Source organism: Thermothelomyces heterothallicus (assembly GCF_042370625.1).
Source record: "Thermothelomyces heterothallicus CBS 202.75 unplaced genomic scaffold P884_scaffold_5, whole genome shotgun sequence".
Taxonomy (NCBI): domain Eukaryota; kingdom Fungi; phylum Ascomycota; class Sordariomycetes; order Sordariales; family Chaetomiaceae; genus Thermothelomyces; species Thermothelomyces heterothallicus.
The window spans coordinates 1,333,522-1,353,700 of record NW_027192566.1 but is presented as its reverse complement, the minus strand read 5'-3'; the positions used below and the strand labels follow the sequence as shown (position 1 = coordinate 1,353,700).

Genomic DNA, 20,179 nt, shown 5'->3' with positions numbered 1-20,179 from the left:
GGGAAGCCGGAAAGTTGAGCTTCCTTGCTTCGGCCAAAATCCGGGTCCTGAATTTCCAGACCAACGTACTCGGATCTCGGCGGGCGGGTTAAGCGTTTTGGGAGCACGGGCCACCCATTCTTCAGATGAAGCTTAACTACGGATACCTGAGCTTAACTAGCTTGATTAGGCCGACCCTCTCAGGGGTTCCACAGTGCCGAATTGTTGCCTTGGTGATCTAACTAAATAATTGCAGCTTTGCCTCGCTAAACACCACACTATCCACAGTCAATTTGGTGCTGTGCAAGGGTTGGCATAATTCGGTTTTGCAGCCGGATCCCGTCACTGCAACGCGGCGTCACGCACCCAACTGGCCCTCTCCTTCTCTCCTCTACATCTCATATAACCCCCCATTTCCCTCTTATACCCCGTGTTTATGTCAATTGCTACGCCATGTCGGTGCGTGTTGTTGCCAGAATCCGTCCGTTGCTTGAGAAAGAACTGGAAAAGGATGTCATTGTGCGCGCCGACCGCGTGGAGGAGGGAAAGCCCTTGACCCTCGTCAAGATACCGAGTCCAAAGAATGGGGCGGAAGAGTTCTCGTTCGCCTTCAACAGCGTCTACGGGCCGACCACTTCGCAGGAGGAGTTGTTCACAGCCGAAGGTAGGGAGTCATCCCCGAAGACGCGTCCGCGAAACTCCCGGCCCGGCTGACCTGTGGATGACAGTGGCCCCGCACATGAAGGCTCTTTTCCAAGGCCTAGACGTGACCATCTTTGCATACGGAGTCACCGGAACCGGCAAAACACACACGATGCGCGGTGGTCTGCGGCTCGCCGACCGCGGCGTTATCCCTAGGCTGTTGAGCAACGTCTTCCGGCGGGGGAAAAAGATCATGAAGGACAGCAACGGCGCGACTACCGTGACCGTCTCCCTTTCCTATTACGAGATCTACAACGACAAAGTGTATGACCTGCTCGAGCCTCCAGAGAAGCGAACCCCCGCCGGGCTGCCGCTCCGAGAAAAGGACGGGAAGACCGTCGTCGTCGGGTTGTCGGAACGCGCTTGCGACGATCTCAAGGACTTCGAGAGGCTGTACATTGAGGCCAACAACAACCGGGTCACGGCGGCCACCAAGCTCAACGCGCATAGCAGCAGGAGCCACGCCATCTTGCGGGTCAAGGTGACGCAGACGACTGGCGACATGGTCAGGGAGAGCACGGCGTCCGCCATTGACTTGGCCGGCTCGGAAGACAACCGGCGCACCGACAATGGCAAGGAGAGGCTGGTGGAGTCGGCCGCCATCAACAAGAGCCTCTTCGTTCTGAGCCAGTGCATCGACGCCATCGCGCGCGGCGACAAGCGGATCCCGTACCGCGAGTCCAAGATGACGCGCATCCTGTCCCTGGGACAGAACAACGGCATCACCGTCATGATCCTGAACCTCGCCCCGGTCCGGAGCTACCACCTCGACACGCTGAGCAGCCTGAACGTTAGCTCCCGGGCGAAGCGCATCGAGGTGCGCGAGATCGAGAACGAGATTGTGTACAAGCAGCCGCCACGCACCACCTCCGGGCTTGGAGGCGCTGGTGTCCAGCGGCAACCCCTCAGGCCTCTGAACAACGCCCACAACGTGCACACGGGTGCCCTGGCAGCCAAGGCGGCCGAGAAGGCCGACAAGTCTGACAAGCCCGACAAGCCCGTCAAGGCGTTTTCCGTCTACACGGACAAGAAGCCGGCCGCCCCCGCCCGCGCCGCCGGGCCGCCGGCAGCCAACACCTCCCTCCCGCGACAGCCTCTCCAGTCGAAACGGCCTTCCGAGACCTCTGACTCTCTCCCACGCCCGTCGAAACTCGCGCGCCCAACGGCGCAGTCTCTCCTCCGCCCGCCCCAGCCCATCACCACCACCGCCGCCGCCGCCGCCGCCGCCACCGCCACCGCCCCTCCGGCGCAAATCTCCATCACTCCCGACCAGATCGAAGCCATGGTCGAGAAGAAAGTCGCCGAGATCCTCGCCGCCCGCGCCGCCGCCGCCGTACCACAGCTACAGCCGCAGCCGCAAGCTGCCCAGGCAGCCGAGCCGACGGTCACCGCCACCGCGGCCTCGGCGGAGATCAGCGAGGAAGTCAGGCGCCGCCTCGAGGCCCTCGAGCGCCGCATCGAGAGCGAGTCGCGCAGCAGCGGCGCAGACGAGCGCCGGACCGAAGGCCTGCGGCTCCTCCTGCGAGCGCGGCAGGCTAAGGAACACGGCGACGACGCGGGCGCTCTGCGGCTCTACGAGAAGGCGCTGCCTTACTTCCCCGGGCAGCCGAAGCTATTGGGGAAGATCGAGAAGCTGCGGGTGAAGCTTGGGCTTGCCGATGCGGATGCGGGTACCGACGGGAAGGGTGAGGGGCGGAGGAAGAAGGAGAGGAAACAGACGGAGGAGGGAGAGTATCAGGAGGGGACCGAGGCCGATATCGACGAAGACGAAGAGGTGGCGGGGAAGAGTCCCCTGCGGGGGAAAGGGGGGAAGAAGAAGGGGTCGAGGTTGAGGGCATTCGAGCACGAGGAGCTCGACGATCCCAACTCGCCGCGCGTGAAGCAGCTGCTTGATATCGTCAATTCGCGGGACGTGACGCTGATCAAGGGGTTGCGCGGCTTCGGCGCAAAAAAGGCCCAAGATCTGGTCGATTTCCTCACCCTTAAGGGCGACGGGGAGTCGGGCCCAATCGAGTCGCTTGCCCAGCTGCGGATGCTGCCGGGCATGGGCGGGCGGGCGGTGGAAAGGGCATATGAAGGTTTGGTTGCCGCTCAGGCTCAGGTGCTGAGGTAATGGCTGCCGAGGATGTTGTTGACTTGATTTGGGCTCATTGTTCTACCTTTTTTTTTTCTCTTTTGTTGGCATGCCGGTCTAGCGGCGCATCTTTCTCTTTCGTTAAACCCCATTGCATCGGTTGGGTCGGCAATTTTCGCGCCTGGTTTATCATCCGCGTTGCATGGCTAGGAGTTTGGGGGCTCATAGACTTTGGGGTTTAGCATTTTGCTTGTTTATCTGTTGAGGGATTGCATGTCCCTCTGGGCGTTCCTAGATTCCCCGAAGAAATGGAGAATGCCAAAATTTCCTCATCCTGGGCATCGGCAACCGATGTTAGCTGCTTGTCTTGTTGCTTTTGGACAGTTGGATACCGATAAACTTGAAAGAGCAGAGTTCGAGAATATGCATAAAAGCGACCGATGTCTCCTATGTCTCGTAGCAAAATGATGAGAGCTCGTCCATGCTCGCAGCTGACAGTGCAAGTTATCAAGTGTTAACGGGAAAGGGTGTTAATGTCGGAACTAAGGCTCCACATTGCATCATCGCTGACTGCCCCACGGATCTGAGCCGCTGCGGGCATCGAGGGAGCTCGGCGCTCGACATTTCTTTCGCCGAGGCCGACACAACCTGGACGTGTAAACTGTATTCCGTAGTGCACAAAACATTTCCCACCCTTCTTCTGGCCGACCAAAGTCGGCGACATAACATGAGCGCCTAGAGACTCGGCGCTTGTTCGTTTTGTTTCATTTTCCCCACCGTTTTCAAGGCCTCGGACCCCCAGACTACCGTATTCCGAATTCCGCACAAATCGCGCTGGGCGCTACCGCATTGCCGACGTCGCTCATAAGGGCGCCATCGCTCACTCTCTCCCCCGGGGGCGGGAGGTAAGATGTTGCGCAGGTTCTCGTCGCAATGGCTTCGAAACCACGAATTATGATGGCGACAAGCCTACACAGAGCCAGAGTGGCCCCAATTCTCCGACCTCGAATCGCTTGCGCTTCCTTTCGTCGACAGCCATGGACCCCCCGACTGGGAGCCTTGAACGTCGCCGCCGCATCCTCTCCATCCTCTCCCCTGCGAGCGGTCTTCCATACTAGCACGCCGCGCAGCTACGGACCGAGAACACAAAATGTCGAAACAAACCGGCCTCCCGACGGGCAGAAGACCTCCCGCCCCCCACCACCCCAAGATCCCCTCGCGGCCGTGGATAAGAGCGCCCAAGAGCAGCGCAAGGCCGACTGGGCCATCATGAAGGAGATGTCGCGGTATCTGTGGCCGAAGGACAGCTGGGCCGACAAGACGCGCGTGCTCCTGGCCGTGGCTCTGCTTGTCGGCGGCAAGGTGCTCAACGTGCAGGTGCCTTTCTTCTTTCGCGAGATCATCGACTCGCTCAACATCGACATTGCCGCGACGGGTGGCACGGTGGCTACCGTGGCGGGGACTGTGATCTTCGCCTACGGCGCCTCCCGGATAGGGGCTGTCGTGTCACAAGAGCTTCGCAACGCCGTCTTCTCGTCGGTCGCGCAGAAGGCGATCCGGCGGGTGGCCACCAAGACGTTTGGGCACCTCTTGAACCTCGATCTCAACTTCCACCTGTCCAAGCAGACGGGCGGTCTGACGCGCGCCATCGACCGCGGAACCAAGGGCATCAGCTTCCTCCTGACCAGCATGGTGTTCCACATCGTGCCGACGGCTCTGGAGATCAGCATGGTGTGCGGCATCTTGACGTACCAGTTCGGATGGGAGTTCGCCGCCATAACGGCCCTCACCATGACCGCCTACACCGCCTTTACCATCTGGACCACCTCCTGGCGCACAAAGTTCCGGCGCCAGGCCAACGCGGCCGACAACAAGGCCTCCACCGTCGCCGTCGACTCGCTCATCAACTACGAGGGGGTCAAGTACTTCAACAACGAGAAGTACGAGATTGGCCGCTACGACAAGGCGCTGCAGGAGTACGAGAAGAGCTCTATCAAGGTGGCCACGTCGCTGGCCTTCCTCAACAGCGGGCAGAACATCATCTTCTCCTCGGCGCTGACCGTCATGATGTGGCTCGGCGCCAAGGGCATCGTCGCCGGCTCCCTCTCGGTTGGCGACCTGGTCCTGATCAACCAGCTCGTCTTCCAGCTCTCGGTGCCTCTCAACTTTCTCGGCTCCGTCTACCGCGAGCTGCGGCAGTCCCTCCTCGACATGGAGACCCTCTTCAACCTGCAAAAGGTCAACGTGTCCATCAAGGAGAAGCCCAACGCGGCGCCCCTCGCCCTGCCCAAGGGCGGCGAGATCCGCTTCGAGAACGTGACGTTCGGCTACTATCCCGACCGTCCCATCCTCAAGAACTTCTCCGTGACCATCCCGGCCGGCAAGAAGGTCGCCATCGTCGGGCCCTCGGGCTGCGGCAAGTCCACCCTGCTCCGCCTGCTCTTCCGCTCCTACGACCCGCAGTCGGGCCGCATCTTCATCGACGACCAGGACATCCGCGAGGTCTCGCTCGACTCCCTCCGCCGCTCCATCGGCGTCGTGCCCCAGGACACCCCGCTCTTCAACGACACGGTCGAGCTCAACATCCGCTACGGCAACCTCGACGCCCCGCCCGAGCGCGTCCTCGAGGCCGCCCGCCGGGCCCACATCCACGACCGGATCGAGTCGTGGCCGCACGGGTACCAGACCAAGGTCGGCGAGCGCGGGCTCATGATCTCGGGCGGCGAGAAGCAGCGCCTCGCCGTCTCCCGCCTCGTCCTCAAGGACCCGCCCCTGCTCTTCTTCGACGAGGCCACGAGCGCCCTCGACACCCACACCGAGCAGGCCCTCATGGCCAACATCAACGAGGTGCTGCGCGAGAAGCAGCGGACCAGCGTCTTCGTCGCCCACCGGCTGCGCACCATCTACGACGCCGACGTCATCATCGTGCTCAAGGAGGGCAGGGTGACCGAGATGGGCAGCCATCGGGAGCTGATGGAGTCCAACGGGCTGTACGCGGAGCTGTGGGCGGCGCAGGAGATGCTGTTTGACCAGAACCGCGGCTCGGGGCAGGACAAGAAGGAGGAGTTGGAGAAGGAATAATCAATAGACCGGCTGTGCTCCAAAGGCGCTCCGTGTGGTCTCTTCCAGTTGTCAATTAGCGATGCGGACTGAGGGGAGCCTCCTCGACCAATCCTTAACAATATACTTATTAGACACAAAAAGTCCAGGAGGAGGAGGAGGGCAAAACCGCACCCAAAGGATTAAATGAGTTTGCGGTCAGAACCCAGGGATCAGTAAGTCGGATAACTCAGTGTAGAAACAGCCTCAAGCCAGGAAAATCCGACAAAGAAGCGTTAGATTACACAGTAAACAGGAAGAACAGGGCTCAGCTCGTTCCCAGCTATGCTCGAGAGAACAAACAACCTTCTTCGTTGCCAACCCGGTCGGAAATTTGACTTCCTAACTGCTGATCTCTTTTCTTTGCCGTTTTATGAGTGAGCACCCCCTGGTTCATGTGAAGGATGCATTCCCCGGCGCCGATTTATATCCTCCAGCAAAGGCGCTCTCAGGCCCAATCTCTGGTTCGGAATCGGCGCGGACCGGTCGCCAGCTCAAGGGACACGTTGATAGCATCGTCGGAGTCGGCCAGACGTCGGAGCTGATCGTAGAGCGCCCTGGCCTCGTCGACGATGAGGTGGTGGTGGTACGTCTTGATGGTACTGGGAGTCAATCCCGGGGCCAGCATCTGATGCAGGTTCTTCCATAGCGGCCCGTTGGTTGCCTCAATGAAGGTTCTCCCGACGGTCGGGCCGAAGACCTGGGTCACCATATCGGACTGGGCGAAGGCATTGACCGTAGTCGGGATCGCCGCAGCTTCGGGACCGGAGCAAACAATGAACTCGGGTCCAGCGGGGCCACATGTCCAGGTAGAAGATGTCGGGGAGGTTGAAGTCCTGCTTCATCTCCGTCCACGGCGCTTGCATGTATGTAGTCGCCCGTGACCTTCTTCCCGTACTCCCCGATGAGCTTCAAGTGTCCCCAGATCGGGTCAAGTAGGACAGGACACCGCAGAAACGTTCGAGATCTGAGGTGATGGAACCAGCTGTGGTTGATCGATTTGATTGGTTATCACCACAAAATATAACGACCGTGTTATTAGCGAGACGACGAATCACGTCTGCCTAGAGTAAGCAAAGTCCCTGTCTCAGCCTGTCACCAAGAGTCTCTCGTCATCCGTACAGACGGAGGAATGTGCCCGGGAAAGGTTCAATGACATTGGTGGTGCACTTACGCCTATTTCGACAAGCGAACCTCGCGTTCCGTCAATAACAGCCTGCATAGAGCTAAGAATTTGTTTACTCCACAAGAAACTAGGGGTTTTCTCTTCCTTTAGTTAATTACCTTCCCCGACTGTCTTACCTACCTTAACTGGGATGTTGAACCTAGGAAGGCCCCAACTAAACTCTAGCTCACCACATACAAGCTTGTAGCTGCTGTGAGTCGACTTAACCTAAGTCAAATCAAGGTTCAGGCGATGTAGTTAGGTACTTAATCATATCTTGTCTCTGAGAATGGACTAGTCCGGATAGCGAATGCCCTGCCAATCTATATCAATATAGACCTAATTTACCCTCATTGCTCCTCTAATCTCAGCCGCTTCCTCCGCCGTGGCATCATGAGTTATCTACCCTCCCCACAGAACAAAAATTTCAGGGGGCGTAATGGTATGACGTACGCCAGAGGCCACGGGAAGAAAATACTACTTGTTTTATAGTTTGCCATTACGGGAATCGAGTAATTAGCATTAGGCTCTCAACTCCGCTAAGCTCAACTACGGCGAGAAGGGACCGCCATGTGTCCAAGTGCCCATTTGGGGTTTCAATTAGGTTTATGTCTGCCATGATTTGATTAGCAGCTATTAAGTCGCCTTGTATATTCATTTTATATTCTCCAGGGCTTTTCGGGTGTGTATCTTAACACTCCTCTGTGTTAAGCTTGAGAATATTGACGTACAATCGTATCTTGTCCATGCCGGAGACGGATCGCCGAGATTCCAACCACCCCCTTCAAAACTCTAGAACCCATATAACCTCGTTCAGACCCAAGCTTCTTGATGATATGCTCATGGGAGACAAAACGAACTACAGGCATTCTAAGTGACACGCGCCAGACCCCAAGGCCCTAGTAAAATAGAGTTGACGGGTCGTCTTCGTTTGAGAACCCTTTTCACGCTGCACACTGGGTGAAGTCAGTCTGGTCTCTATAAGTTCTAATTTCGGCTCTCGGTCTCTCCCGCTAACAGCGGTGGCTTCGCTTCTGCGGTAACACCCTTCCTTGATCGGCCAGTCCAGGCTGCTCAACGACAAAGCGTTGCAAGGACGGGGAGCCCAACTGCCGGGGACGGGCAGGACAACAACTTTCCTAATCGGTCCGTCACATCACTTCTTCATCAGTGTTTCTGGCATGGGCACCGGACCGTTGTGCTGTTTTTGGAAAACGAAGCAGATATACTTTGTGATTCCAAACTCGGCCTCCGCAACCTTGAGCCGCCGCGCGGTCGCGACGCATGCTTCTTCGTATTTTGGTAGTCCTGGGCATTGATCATGCCGGGAGTTTCATTGCATCAAGCACTAGGCACGGAGTGATGAGGAAAATAGAAACGGGGAATCAACCACGTGGTGGCCGGTCACCACCCGCGGGCTGCCGGTTAAAGAGAAGAAGAAGGTCTTGGATGCGGCACAAATTCCCCGGTCAATCTCGGCAGATGCCTTGACCGGCAGATGTTGGCGTGCCAAGACGACGGTTGAACACATCCTGGCCATCTGGACAACCGTCTGGAGCGCTCATGGGCAACGGTTGAGTGGTGAACTGCGCTTCGGGCAATCACCTTCCCTCTTTAGCATGGGCGACAGCCATGGCATCCAAGGGTAGACTGATTGAGCCGTCCAATTCTGTGCGTTACGATGGGTGTTCCGGGATCCGGTTTGGCAGGGGAGTATAGATTGGGCGCTCATCTACTGACCAATACAGATGTTCGAGAAGCTAGGGACGCGAAACATCCTGTATAAGACATATGAATGCGCAGTCATGGGGGGTTGCCCGCCTCCCAATCAGGGACTAATTATCATTTCCCGCATCCAAATATATCGATGGTTTCTATAGACCTGGGGGAGGAAACGGCGGCAACTCTATCTGAGAGAGCGGTCGGGAGAGATATGGGTGATGGGTGCGGTCAGGGCCGTGGGTATATAGCAAGGTGTTTTCTGTGGCGCAGGCTGCGGGCAGGTTTGGACTTCTCTTCAGAAGCAGCTAGACAACCTTGCGCGTCGTTGCTTGAAACTTGACCTGTCGTCCTCGCGCCCAAACCTCTTTTGCTCCACGATGAAGTGGCTCGCACTCAGCCTTGTCCTCGCCGGGCACTCCCAGGCCGCGCTGCGCTTCGGGTGCTCGACGGTGAGCATCCAGCGCCTCGATCCCCTCGTCGAGCCGGGCAAGATCCCCTCGTCGCACGTGCACCAGATCGTGGGCGGCAACAGCTTCAACGCCACGATGGAGGGCGATAGGTCCGAGCACGCCTCCTGCACGACCTGCACCTTCTCGGAGAACTTCTCCAACTACTGGACCGCCGTCATGTTCTTCAAGCACAGCAACGGCTCGTACAAACGGGTGCCCCTGATGCAGAACACGGCCCTGCCCAACGGCATCAACGGCGGCATGACCATCTACTACACCCAGCAGGACTTCTTCTCCAACGGCAACCAGAAGATCACTGCCTTCAAGCCTGTGAGGACTGCCTTTTTTTAACCCCCCTTTTTGTTTTTCCCCCTTTCCTTCTCTTCGTTACCGGAAATTGTGACCGGTAGGGGGGAGAGAGAGGGAGAGAGAGAGAGAGAGAGAGAGAGAGAAACCACTGACACAAGTCTTGTTCTTCCTCCACAGGGCTTCCGCATGACGGTCGGCAGCCCGACGAACAAGGGCGACCAGGGCAACCCGGGCTTGCGGTTCGTCTGCCTGCAGGACAAGGGCACCCGCTTCCCCGAACTCCCCACCTTCCCTAGCCAGCCCTGCCGGGGTGGCATCATGACGGTGCACCACTTCCCAGCGTGAGTCAAGGGCCCTCCACCCCCCCTTCCTTTTCCCCTTTCCCCTGCCCTGGGAGGAAAGGAGAATAGGTAAGGACAAGGAAGAGACTATTAACCCCGGAATAAACAGCTGCTGGGACGGCAAGAACCTCGACTCGCCCGACCACCAGTCGCACATGTACAACACGGTGCGCGAGGCCTTCACGCCGGCGGGCCCGTGTCCGGCGTCGCACCCGGTGCGGATGCCGCAGCTGGCGTTCGAGACCCTCTGGGACACGACGCAGTTCAACAGCATGTGGCCCGCGGACGGGTCGAACCCGTTCGTGCTCAGCTACGGCGACGGCGTCGGCTACGGCACCCACGCCGACTACGTCTTTGGCTGGAAGGGCGACGCCCTGCAGCGCGCCATGGACTCCAACTGCATGTTCAACGCCTGCGAGAACGGAAACCCGCTCGGGAGCCAGAGCGTCCAGGAGATGAACGCGTGCACTGTCAAGAGCCAGGTGAACGAGGAGCTCGATGGCTGTAAGTCTTTTTCCTTCTTCCCTTCCCTCCCTCCACTCTCTCTCTCTCTCTCTCTCTTTTTTTTTTTTTTTTTTTTTTTTTTTTTTTTTTTTTTTTTTTTTTTTCGCGCCGTCCTTGTATTGTTTGTCGCGTTGTGAAAACAAGAAAGCACACTAATGCGATGTGCCGCGCGATACAGGGCTGGATCATCTCCCCGGTCAGGAGAACATGGGCAACATGTAAATGACGCCGTGAGGAGAAATCCGCGGGGTTGGCGTGGTCCGTCCAGCCGGGTCGGCTACGGAGTGCTGCTTGGTCGAGAGTTCCCTTTTCGTTCGTTTCTGTGTGCGAGCTTCGTTGTCCGACTCTGCTGTATTAGCCCCTTCTTGTGTATCTAGCGTGGTAAATGTTCCATCCCGAGTGAGACAGATGTCGCGGCCTATAACTGCTGCATGCACTACTCCGTACTTTCCCTAGAATGTCCTTAGAACCTAGTGTAAGAGCTGCAGGGACTGAGACTTTTCAGGTGGGTGGTCGCTTCGTTGACTGGGTTCGGAACCTCGCGAGGGTGAATCATGTTCTGTCTTGGATGTGTGTTGCGCATGCACGTGCTTTGACGCGCGCCGGATTAAGTTCGCAGCCTTCTAGAAAGGAAAAACGCTCCAAGCGGCAGAAAGGCGACGGACGTGATCATTAAACCCATATGTACATACATAAATCGCGACCCCTCTAGGCCGGCGTCGTCGCCCATCTGCCGTTGTCTAAAAAGCAATGAGGTCCACCCTCGCGAAATTACACTGACCGGACAACGTTTGAGACATGTTGCGGCAAAACCCCCAAGACATAAAAAGCCTCCACGGGACTGTCCAGCACAAGTCCCCAAAGCCAGCGGCCTGGCCCCATCATAGTGTAACATGCCCGGCTCCTCAGAGTGTCATAGAATGAGTGGTTGATCCCTGGTCATGATCGAACCTGTCGTAAGATGCCCCCGTTTAGAATGCCAAGCGCCTGCGAAGAGCAGAAACTTTTCGTCGTGAGAAGGAAAAAAAGAAGTCGAAAAAAAAAATGGTCGTCCCGAGGTAGGTTGGAGTTGGCGTCCTGCCAGGGCGCCGAGCCCGGCCCGTCAGAGCGGAGGATCAAGCAGCAAACGCTGCTGCAGGCAGAGTCGCTGAAGCAGAGAACGACCCGCGGGCGGGAGCAAGCCAAGCCACGGTATCACCGCCACAAAAATGATTGCAGCTTCAGCAACCCAGCCTCCTCCGCGAGAGCGGCAAAAAAAAATAGCCCGTCTATCGTCCATGACACCATACCACACGGCGTAACGATCCAAAGACAAAAGGAAGAGAATAAAATGACCAAAAAGCCCACTCGAATCCTCCTCCCCTTTCAACCCTCCCAATTCGCTCAGCTCAATACCGCCGCCTCTCGTCAAAGCTGACCCTACCCCCCCTCCACTCCTGCTCCCGGACGGTCGGCATCCCGCCGACACGACCCATGCTGGCGTCCGGGCTGGATCCGGGCCCGTATCCGGGCATGGACGACCAGCGATTGAGCCTCTTCTGCTGCTTGGTGGCGGAGGCGGAGGCGGCGGTAGCGGCGGCGGCAGAGGAGGAGTAGTAGTGGGAGGAGTCGAACTCGACGACGCGGGTGGTGGCGACCGAGGAAGACGTCTTGCTCGTGGCGGCCGAGGAGCCGGTCGTGTTGGGCGACTGGTAGATGTACTCGCCGTCGACGTAGATGGCGTTGGAGACGAAGGTGGAGCGGCGGTGCCGGCGGCGGGTGTAGCGCTGCTCGAGGCGGAACAGCTCGATCTTGGCTTGGATGCGGTCGATGAGCCCCATGGTGCGGGTGGACAGCGGTTACGGATGCAGCCGATTTATCTAAATTACGGTATTGTTTCTGCTTCTTTTTCTTGCTCTTTCCTCCCGCCTTCTTCTTCTTCTTCTTCTCTGAACGAGGGTGGGCGGTTCTCGGCGCAAAAGTGCGAGGAGGACGCTCTCAGAACTCGGAAACCAGGGATCGTTCGCGGTGATTCTCGAAGATAAAAAGGGCGAGAATGGGACGCGATGCGAGAGGATGTGAGTTCGTTGAGGATGGCTGCTTTCTTCAATTTGCACGAATGACGATCAGAAGACTCGATGCGTCCCGACTGGGCTGAGGGGGCTGCGGAAAGATCGGCGTCGGCTGTTTCGCGGGAAATTCGCTTCGGTTGGATATTACGAGTTGCTTTCGTCGGCGTCGGGCCAAAAGGTGCAATCGCAGCACAGCGCAAGGAGGGACTGACCGGTGGGAGAAGCAAAGAACGGCGCGGACTGGACTGCGGTCAGGTCCGGACAGGTATCCAAGAGATCGTGGGGTTGACCCGGGAGGCTGTGGGAGGGAGAGAAGGGAAAATCGGGAATGGAAAAGAGGTGGTGCTTGGAGTTGGGACGCTACTGCGGAGCAACGAACAAGTTCCTTTGTGGCCGAATCCCTGATCAGTGCCCTCTAGCGTTGGTGGAGTCCACCTTCAGGAACAGGATGCCCGTTGGTTGCCAACCCTAGCTCTGCTCCACCCTCGGCCCCACCAGAATATCTTACCTACAGATACACTATTCCTCCCCAAGCTAGCTGCAGGCCCGAAAACGAACTGGCTTCTGGGATGCCTGAAGTGCCTGGGTGTGCGCGCTCGTCCGTTTCACCCCCCCTGCCCTATTCCCCTGGCGATCGCAGACCAAAAGGAATCAGCTCTGCAGGCGCATTGACCACTTGCCCACGCGCAGGGGCTGGAAACGATGGGACGCAGAGCAGGGGTAGTTATGTCACGGAGCCAAGAGGCTAGTGCCACCGGTCGTCCCATGGTTCATGAGACCATGGCCATACCGGGCAAGTCGGCGAGGGCTAGCGATGCAGGAGAACATGTCGCGAGAACTGTGCAGGATTGCGGGGGCAACGGAGCTCTGTTATCCGCAGTGTGCGTGGATGCGGACTTTTTAGGAAGGTTGCCCGAAGGAACGAGGGGTTGATGTAGGATACTCCCTTATCGTGTATGCAATCCGTATAACTAACGGCGTGTACTGCAAAGGTATAAGTAGTAGCAGCAGGAGTACTCTGAGTACACTGGCATTCGGCTCTGTTTCCGGTTGTTCTTGCCAGCAGTGAGTGTTCAGCAAGTTTCTCTCTCGATTTGTCAGTGCAGATTAGCCAATCACTGCAAGGTACGTACTGTACTACTATGTACACTAGTTATATTGGACCCGCTCCCGAGATGCGGCCCGAAGGGCGATTAACCCCTCACACTCCATTGTTCTGTGCCTGTTCCATTGCAAACCTTAACCCCAAGCCAATCCATCCATCATTGATCGTCGGGCTCCGTCGAGGTTGACATTGTGTCCCGTTCGTCGGGTTTTGGCGTGGACCTAGCTACTTTGTATGACTGTACCCAGAATTTCTTCACCATTGCTAGAAAAGTTTTTTTTCTGATCATCATAGCACTTCGGTGTGTGCTGGCGTGGTACTTCGTCTGATAATTATGCTATTCTCCTGTGGATGTGAGATGCATCAAGAAAAGGCAGTCGTTTCCCACAAAACCCACAACGGCAGAAGCTGACCAGGGCGGCTACGTTCTTCCACTGTCCAGTGCTCCGGGAAACGGACCACGGGGCGGAAAAAGGGGGGAATCTACATCACGCCTGGAGGCCTTGGATGCTCCAGAATATTCACGGCATGCGTGCATCGGAGCAAGAGCCTGATCATAGTGGAACCCGTGCAGGAAAACCGAGCCGAGGCGGATAATTATGGGCTGTTTCCGCTCGTTGTGATCGCAGCCGTATGGTGAATGAGGTCCACGTTGTAGTTGTCTCGTGGTTTCTAATAGGGCTTCCGGGTACGGAGATACCCGAGAGTATGTAACGAATGTGTACTGCAAAGTCCAAAGGCAGGTAGATAGTGTAGTTAACTACGGATCCGTAGTACACTGCCCTTCGAGTGGAATTGGGCGCTTTTCGGCCTGCCCAGAGTAACCTAGCACGGGCCGTAGGGCTTGATCGACATACAGCGGCAGGAGTTGTCAGACTAGGTACCCGGTGGTTAGTTGCTGACTAATTAGTTCAGGACTACCACCTGTCTCCCGACAGGTAGGGCCAAAACCCCCAGACATACCAATATAGCCGGACACATTACTACCAAATTTCCTATACATTTGTGTCTTTATAAAAGGTGCTATCAAGTTTAATTACTATCGTAATAATAGCCTTAAATAGCTATAAATAGTTTAATTATAAACTAGGCTCTAAAAAGCTTAAAAACATAATAAAATTTAATTTTACCTGGTTATAACTAGTTAAATAATAGGTTATATAACTTGCCTTTGTCTCCCTCTCCCTCTATATTATACCCCCTATCCTTATTACTCTTAATGCTCTTAATTATAATAGTACCTTCTTTTATACCTTCTCTTTTAGCCTCCTAATGATAGTTATTATCTTCTATCCCTTATATTACTATTATAGACTTATAGGTACGTTACTTCTTAAACCTTTTAATATCTTTAATAATAGCTATATATAGAGATTCCTTCTTACCCTTAGATAGAGATAGTGACTTAATATCCTCTTCTTATCTATCTTTACTATTTATAAAGTTAAATCTATTATTATTATTATTATTAATTAATATTATAGTTATATTGCTAATTTATATCTTAGGACATTTAGAGGATAGGAGTTTAACTTCTAATAATAGCTTAGCTAACTAGGGGATTAGGACTTCTTTTCTATCTCTAAAGTTAAAAAATACTAGTAGCTAATGCTCCTTTAATAGAATCTAGAGAGGGTCCTTATTATTAAGAGGAAGATAGTTATTCTTATTAGTTTTTTCTAAGAATTTGGTAAAGGTTACTATATAAAGGCGACGCCTATTAGTATTAGGAATCTTATTCTCTAGGTACCTTTTCTAGACTTTATATTCCTCCCTATACTTTTATTTAATCTGCTTAATGGTAATATAGGTAGCTTTTTAACTAGTATTTCGAATTGCCTTAGTGCTCTTCTAAGCTTAGATCTCTTAAAATCGTCGAATCTACTAGATGGTTATACTTATTATAACTTCTCCTATTAACTTAATAAGTTAGCCTTATATTTTCTTAGTAGATAATATAGTTAGATAGGCTCTCTTGTCTTTAGCGAAGTTATTTAGATGTTTATATACTAGCTAACCCTTATTAATTATTAATATAATATCCTAAAAGTATTCTTATATTAGTAAATTAAAAAGCTTAAGATACTACTCTTAAATATAGTTAATACCTTTTTTTATATATACCTATTGCTTATTATTAGGAATTATAATAGGATATCTAATACTTATACTAGATAATACTTTCTCCCTAATTTAGTCTATTATAATATATTAGTTTGGTAGAAAAAGACTAGTCTTTTTAAATCTTACTATAATATTTTAGTATTTAAAACTAGCCTCCTAGATTTCCTAGAATCCTCTAATAAAGTCTACCTAGATAAATATAAGATTACTATTTTAAACTACCTACTAGAGATGTCATTAATATACTTCCTTAAGATAGTAAAAGACTCCTATATCTATTAGCTAGATAAAGTGTATTAAATAGGGAGGGAGGAAGATAATAATAATGTCAAACGAGAGGTAGTATTTGTAAAGTTTAAGGTTATAATGTCTTGTAAAGTTATCTAGGATAAGTAGTTAGTATATATGTTCTTCTAATGGTATAGATATATAGACTAAATCTTTAGGGGTAATGTTATCTAGGTTAACAAAGTATATACCAAGAGTAGGACTATAGTTATAATAGTTATAACTAAACTATTCCTTAAAGCTTATATTATATTACTAGAACTTAGTATAGATAGCGAAAGAGTATTTATTAAAATGTTATATCTAATCTATTATAATCTTAGTATTATTAAATGCTATCTCTAACTTATAGAATCGTATTTCCTTATTAAGACCTTTAATATCCTAATCTTCTAATAGCTACTATTTAAAGATATAGAATGCTAGGATAATATTACTAATAGCGTTTCTAGCGCTAATTATACTTATTAACTCTTGGTTATAAAGGTCTAGAATCTCTAGCTAATAAAATACTATAGTTAATATTCTAAACTAACACTTAGAAAAGAGGAAGATACTAACCTTCTTCTTCTTATCCGTTTTAACTATTAAGATCTTAAACCGCTTATTTAATATTATAAGTATATACCTAGTCTTATCTATATTCTAATAGCTAGATACAATAATCTTAAAGCTTTCGATAGTATCCTCGAGCTTATTAAAGAACATCTCTAGTTCTTCTACCTACTACTTGGCCAAGAGTCGGTTTGCTTTGACTAGTTTAAAGAATATCAGCTAAAACTATAGATAATCCTATTTCTAACATAGCCACTAGTGCTTATTGACAGGAGGGCAAGGAGGATTATAATGTGCCTGTAAGCGGTTAGTAATATCTTAGAGAAGATCTTTGGTAGCGAGAGAACCAGATTCGATAAGCTAGTACGTATATCCTTCGAGGGCGGAATCTTTGTCGTTTCGAAGCGACCGAGGTCTTCTAACTACGTTACTACTAGTAGCTAGAAGTCTAGTATCCTTTAACGACTTTAAGTGCCGGCTAACCTAGGTTTTTCTAGTCTTGAATAGCTAAGCTATATGCTATATACTAGGTTCCTTTCTATAGGGTAAGCGACTGGTTTGGTGGTAAGTTTGAGCGGTAAGGAGCCATTTGGCGGCCTATATATTAGCTAGTTCTTAGATTTGGTTAGTTAGAGGCATCATATATAGGAAAGTAGTTGAATTAAGCTTATAGTAATGGTTATATCTTCGAGTATAGGGAGTTAACTAGTAAAATTAGACATGTATTTAGACATATACCTATCTAGCTATATCTAGGTATCTAGGGGTTTTAGCCCTACCTATTAGGAGATAGGTAGTAGTCCTAAACTAATTAGTTAGTAACTAACCACTAGGTAGGTCCCTAAGAAAAAAATACAATTATTACATTGCTATATTTATACGAAACCTATACTAGGGTATAGATATAAGATAAAGGAAATAATATAACTACCCGGTAGTTAGTTACTAATTAATTAGTTTAAGACTACCACCTGTCTCCTAATAGGTAGGGCTAAAACCCCTAGACATGCTAATATAGCTAGATAGGTATACATCTAAATCTATATCTAATTTTACTAGCCAACTCCCTATATTCAAAGATATAACTACTACTATAAGCCTAGTTAAACCTACTCTCCTATATATAATACCTCTAACTAACTAAATCTAGGAACCGGCTAGTATATAGGCTACCAAATAGCTCCTTACCGCTTAAGCTCGCCACCGAACTAGCCATTTACCCTATAGAAAGCAACCTAGTATTCGGCATATAGCTTAGCTATTCAAGACTAGAAAGACCTAGGTTAGCTAGTACTTAAAGTCTTTAAAGGATACTAGACTTCTAGCCACTAGTAGTAATATAGTTAGAAGACCTTAGTCGCTTCGAAACGACGAAAATTCCGCCCTCGAAGGATATATATACTAGCTTATCGAATCTGGTTCTCTCGCTACCAAAGATCTTCTCTAGGATGTTACTAACCGTTTATAGGCACGTCGCGATCCTCCCTGCCCTCCTATTAACAAGTACTGGTAGTCACATTAGAAATAAGATCATCTATAGTTTTAGCCGACATTCTTTAAACCAGTTAAAGTAAACCGACTCTCGGCCAAGTAGCAGGTAGAAGAACTAGAGATATTCTTTAACAAGCTCGAGGACACCATCGAAAGCTTTAAGATTACTATATCTGGCTATTAGAACGTAGACAAGACTAGATATATACTTGTACTATTAAATAGGTAGTTTAAGATCTTAATAATCAAAACGGATAAGAAGAAGAAGGTTAATATCTTCCTCTTTTCTAAGTGTTAGTTTGGAATAAGTATTAGTTTAGAATACTAACTATAATATTTTATTAGCTAGAGATTCTAGACCTTTATAACTAAGAGTTGATAAGTATAATTGGCGCTAGAAACGCTATTAGCGATACTATCCTAGTATTTTATATCTTTAAATAGTAGCTATTAGAAGATTAAAATATCGAAGGTCTTAATAAGGAGATACGATTCTATAAGTTAAAGATAACATTTAATAATACTAAGATTATAATAGATTAGATACGACATTTTAATAAACACTCCTTTACTATCTATACCAAGTTCTAGTAATATAATATAAGCTTTAAGGAATGGTTTGGTTATAACCATTATAACTATAATTCTACTCTTGGTATACACTTTGTCAACCTAGATAATATTACCTTTAAAGATTTAGTCTATATATCTATACCATTAGAAGAATATATATACTAACTACTTATCCTAGACAACTTTATAGGACATTATAACCTTAAACTTTACAAATACTACCTCTCGTTCGATATTATTATTATCTTCCTCCCTCCCTATTTAATATACTTTATCTAGCTAATAGATATAGGAGTCTTTCGCTATCTTAAGGAAGTATATTAACGATATCTCTAGTAGGTAATTCGAAATAGCAATCTTACATTTACCTAGATAGACTTTATTAGAAGATTCTAGGAAATCTAGAATACTAGTTTTAAACACCGAAATATCATAGTAGGATTTAAAAAGACTAGTCTTTTTCTACCAAACCAATATATTATAATAGATTAGATTAGGGAGAAAGTATTATCTAATACAAGCATTAGATATCCTATAATAATTCCTAATAACAAGTAATAGGTATATATAAAAAAAGGTATTAACTACATTTAAAAGTAGTATCTTAAGCTTTTTAGTTTACTAATATAAGAATACTTTTAAGATATTATATTAATAGTTAATAAGGGTTAATTAATATATAAATATCTAAATAACTTTACTAAGGATAAGAGAGCCTATCTAGCTATATTATCTATTAAGAAAATATAAGGCTAACTTATTAAGCTAATAGGAGAGGTTATAATAAGTATAACTATCTAGCAGATTTAATAGTTTTAGGAGATCTAAGCTTAGAAGAGTACTAAGGTAATTCGAGATACTAGCTAAAAAGCTACCTATATTACTATTAAGTAGATTAAATAAAAGTATAGGGAGGAATATAAAGTCTAGAAAAGGCACTTAGAGAATAAGATTCCTAATACTAATAGGCATTACCTTTATATAATAACCTTTACTAAATTCCTAGAAAAGACTAATAAGAATAACTATCTTCCTCTTAACGATAATAACCCTCTCTAGGTTCTACTAAAGGAGTATTAACTACTAGTATTTTTCGACTTTAGAGATAGAAAAGAAGTCCTAATCCCCTAATTAGCTAAGAAGCTATTATTAGAAGTTAAACTCCTATCCCCTAAATATCCTAGGATATAGATTAACGGTATAATTATAATATTAATTAATAATAGTAATAATAATAGATTTAACTTTATAGATAGTAAAGATAGGTAGGAAGAGGATATCAAGTTATTATCTCTATCTAGGGTTAAGAAGGAGTCTCTATATATAACTATTATTAAGGATATTAGGAGGTTTAAGAAGTAATAAGCCTATAAGTCTATAGTAATAATACTAGAGATAGAAGATAATAACTATTACTAGGAAGCTAAAAGAAAAGGTATAAGAGAAGGTACTACTATAATTAAGAGCATTAAGAGTAATAGGGATAGGGAGTATAATATAGAGAGAGAGGGAGACAAAGGCAAGTTATATAACCTATTATTTAACTAGTTATAACTAGGTAGAATTAAATTTTACTATGTTTTTAAGCTTTTCAAAGCCTAGTTTATAATTAAACTATTTATAGCTATTTAAGGCTATTATTATAATG

At 49.3% G+C, this 20,179-nt stretch overlaps 5 protein-coding genes across 5 annotated transcripts; 3 read left to right on the top strand and 2 right to left on the bottom strand.

Annotated features, from left to right (window-relative positions):
- The first annotated feature begins 290 nt into the window (after positions 1 to 290).
- P884DRAFT_219584 (P-loop containing nucleoside triphosphate hydrolase protein) lies at positions 291 to 3,101 on the top strand. The gene is made up of 2 exons (XM_069439415.1): positions 291 to 643; positions 708 to 3,101. Exons 1-2 carry the CDS (start codon positions 433 to 435, stop codon positions 2,792 to 2,794), a joined length of 2,298 nt encoding a protein of 765 aa, XP_069299835.1. The 5' UTR covers positions 291 to 432; the 3' UTR covers positions 2,795 to 3,101.
- A 283-nt stretch (positions 3,102 to 3,384) lies between these two features.
- P884DRAFT_256928 (P-loop containing nucleoside triphosphate hydrolase protein) lies at positions 3,385 to 6,153 on the top strand. Its single transcript, XM_069441094.1, has one exon. It carries the CDS (start codon positions 3,689 to 3,691, stop codon positions 5,834 to 5,836), a length of 2,148 nt encoding a protein of 715 aa, XP_069299834.1. The 5' UTR covers positions 3,385 to 3,688; the 3' UTR covers positions 5,837 to 6,153.
- A 149-nt stretch (positions 6,154 to 6,302) lies between these two features.
- P884DRAFT_298007 (uncharacterized protein) lies at positions 6,303 to 6,699 on the bottom strand (the record flags this gene model as incomplete). Its single annotated transcript, XM_069444566.1, has 2 exons — positions 6,303 to 6,572; positions 6,637 to 6,699. 2 exons carry the CDS (start codon positions 6,697 to 6,699, stop codon positions 6,303 to 6,305), a joined length of 333 nt encoding a protein of 110 aa, XP_069299833.1.
- A 2,419-nt stretch (positions 6,700 to 9,118) lies between these two features.
- P884DRAFT_239162 (uncharacterized protein) lies at positions 9,119 to 10,573 on the top strand (the record flags this gene model as incomplete). Its single annotated transcript, XM_069440123.1, has 4 exons — positions 9,119 to 9,520; positions 9,677 to 9,840; positions 9,950 to 10,344; positions 10,523 to 10,573. 4 exons carry the CDS (start codon positions 9,119 to 9,121, stop codon positions 10,564 to 10,566), a joined length of 1,005 nt encoding a protein of 334 aa, XP_069299832.1. The 3' UTR covers positions 10,567 to 10,573.
- A 1,159-nt stretch (positions 10,574 to 11,732) lies between these two features.
- Positions 11,733 to 12,164, bottom strand: P884DRAFT_195106 (uncharacterized protein; the record flags this gene model as incomplete). Its single annotated transcript, XM_069437884.1, has 1 exon — positions 11,733 to 12,164. One exon carries the CDS (start codon positions 12,162 to 12,164, stop codon positions 11,733 to 11,735), a length of 432 nt encoding a protein of 143 aa, XP_069299831.1.
- Between the last annotated feature and the right edge of the window lie 8,015 nt (positions 12,165 to 20,179).

What these genes read in the sequence shown, in the direction of transcription:
- P884DRAFT_219584 (XM_069439415.1), top strand. Translation starts at nt 433, where the DNA reads ATGTCGGTGCGTGTTGTTGCCAGAATCCGTCCGTTGCTTGAGAAAGAA. An exon ending in GGAGTTGTTCACAGCCGAAG is followed by an intron (nt 644 to 707) that starts GTAGGGAGTCAT and finishes TGTGGATGACAG; the next exon opens with TGGCCCCGCACATGAAGGCT.
- P884DRAFT_256928 (XM_069441094.1), top strand. Translation starts at nt 3,689, where the DNA reads ATGGCTTCGAAACCACGAATTATGATGGCGACAAGCCTACACAGAGCC.